This window comes from Adiantum capillus-veneris, chromosome 11 (assembly GCF_014529385.1).
Source record: "Adiantum capillus-veneris isolate H3 chromosome 11, ASM1452938v2, whole genome shotgun sequence".
In the NCBI taxonomy this organism is placed as follows: Eukaryota; Viridiplantae; Streptophyta; class Polypodiopsida; order Polypodiales; family Pteridaceae; genus Adiantum; species Adiantum capillus-veneris.
Window position 1 is genome coordinate 85,396,569 of NC_140941.1, and position 2,029 is coordinate 85,398,597.

The following is a 2,029-nucleotide window of genomic DNA, read 5'->3' on the forward strand; positions in this document are numbered from 1 at the left end:
TCTGATACCAATTGTTGCAGATGATGAAACAGGAAACAGAAGGAAGACAACAACTCAGAGTAGGAAGAAGATGGAGAAGGAGAAGACACAGAGCTTGCGTACGAGATCTCTGTAGTCTCTCTCTTTGTATTGGAATAATAGTGTATGTTCAAACTCAGAGCTACAAAGCTTATATGAAACCCTAAGAGATAAGGTGTCCTTTCACACCGGATGTCCAGGGGGAAAAACCCAGTGGGAGAAAAGTGCCCCTGGTGAAGCGCGTATACACACTAACACTACTACATGTCTACACAGTTGAAGGGGGAGCCACCCCTTGACTATGGATGATCCCACACATTCACCTTTGCACATCCATTCCAGCAGCCCTAAGGGTCCCGATCCACTGTTCTGAGTTCCTTTGCTTACCAATGGCGATGATCATTACCCTTTTTGTAAGATTCTATTATCGATGGTAAACTATAATTGGCAAACAAATTTACTTTGATGAATTTGACTTGTATGCAATCTAGTTCCCCCCCTCCCCCCCCCCCTCTCTCTCTTTCTCTCTCTAACACAAAGTTGCAAAGAAAAATCTCTTCTCTATCTTTGAGACACTCATTAACCAATCTCCTTCCGAAACTTAGACTTAACTGTGGTTCGATGTGTGGTTAGGGTTTGAAGTGTTCTATAAAGATAGGAACGGAGCTCCCGTGGCGCTGCATATCGTGTTGTCTTGTTTCGTTTCTGCGACCGATCTGATTTCGAGCTCCTCCATCGCCAAGTCTTCTAAGGTGGGCTTACGACATGCTTTTCTGCTGCTTTTCCTTTCGATGTTTCAGGTAGTACCTCTACTTTACCTGGTCAAGCGCGTTACGTCAACGTCTCTGTGTCTTTTTCACCTGCCATGGTCTAATGAGCCTCCCCAGATCTGCGCTTATCGACCATGTGGCAAGAACTCCTGGCTGTGTTTTCTGTCTGTTGTTAACTTGAGGCGATGAAGCTCGAATGTGGGAAATGGTTGCTTCTATGGAGCTCTTCTTCATGATGACTAACTGATCTTTGTCTGCACCTGTTGTAGGAACCATGGCCGCCAACCCAAGGGTGTTCTTCGACATCAATATCGGCGACAAGCGTGCGGGACGCATCATTATGGAGCTTTATGCTGACACTACTCCCAAAACTGCCGAGAACTTTAGGGCTTTGTGCACCGGAGAGAAGGATGTAGGCAAGTCTGGCAAGCCTCTGCACTTCAAGGGCTCTACATTTCACAGGGTGATCCCAAAGTTCATGTGCCAAGGAGGAGACTTCACCCGTGGAGATGGAACTGGTGGGGAGTCCATCTATGGTGCTAAGTTTGCCGATGAGAACTTCATCAAGAAGCACACTGGCCCTGGTGTGCTCTCCATGGCCAATGCTGGGCCAAACACTAATGGTTCGCAGTTTTTCCTCTGCACTGTCCAGACCCAGTGGCTTGATGGAAAGCATGTTGTATTCGGACGTGTTGTGGAGGGCATGGATGTGGTTGAGACCATTGAAACTGTGGGCTCTCCGAGTGGCAAAACATCAAAGAAAGTGGTTATTGCTGACTGTGGCCAGCTTTAGATTGATCATGCTTCTAGTATGAGCGTCTGTTTTTCAAATAAATTCCTTAAGGTCTAGTTTAGGCTATGAAGCAAATGTATGTGGAGCTGTCTATCTACAGTAATTGTGACTTTGGATTACTATCACCCCCTTTTGGTCAAGGAGCTCTTTCTTGTACTCTTTGGCTATTAAAAATGCTACAGCAGTGATTTGCTTGAGAAGCTCTGTTTGGCTTTGTCTTGGGAATGTTTCTGTTAAGTTGCTGTACAATTTCTTGGTTGATTGCATATAATTATTGAATACTTCTGTCATTCTCACTTGTGCATCTGTCTCTTCATGTTTCCCCTTTATGCAAGGTTGAAGGTTGGTCATGGGCTCTGTATGCCTGTCAGTGTTTGGGAAAAATCATTTTTCTAAACACACAAAAATCCTTTTCTCAATTTTGTCAAGAGGAAATTTTAGGAAATTA

The 2,029-nt window shown here is 44.8% G+C and overlaps 1 protein-coding gene across 2 annotated transcripts; it reads left to right on the forward strand.

Moving 5' to 3' along the window:
* Positions 1-612: 612 nt before the first annotated feature.
* On the forward strand, positions 613-1,781 carry LOC147447575 (peptidyl-prolyl cis-trans isomerase-like). Of its 2 annotated transcripts, none has more exons than XM_086523307.1 (2): positions 613-770; positions 1,058-1,781. In XM_086523307.1, exon 2 carries the CDS (start codon positions 1,063-1,065, stop codon positions 1,579-1,581), a length of 519 nt encoding a protein of 172 aa, XP_086379433.1. In that variant the 5' UTR covers positions 613-770; positions 1,058-1,062; the 3' UTR covers positions 1,582-1,781. The 2 variants fall into 2 exon arrangements, with proteins under 2 accessions (XP_086379433.1, XP_086379434.1); XM_086523308.1 differs by lacking the exon at positions 613-770 and adding an exon at positions 794-818.
* The last annotated feature ends 248 nt before the right edge of the window (positions 1,782-2,029 follow it).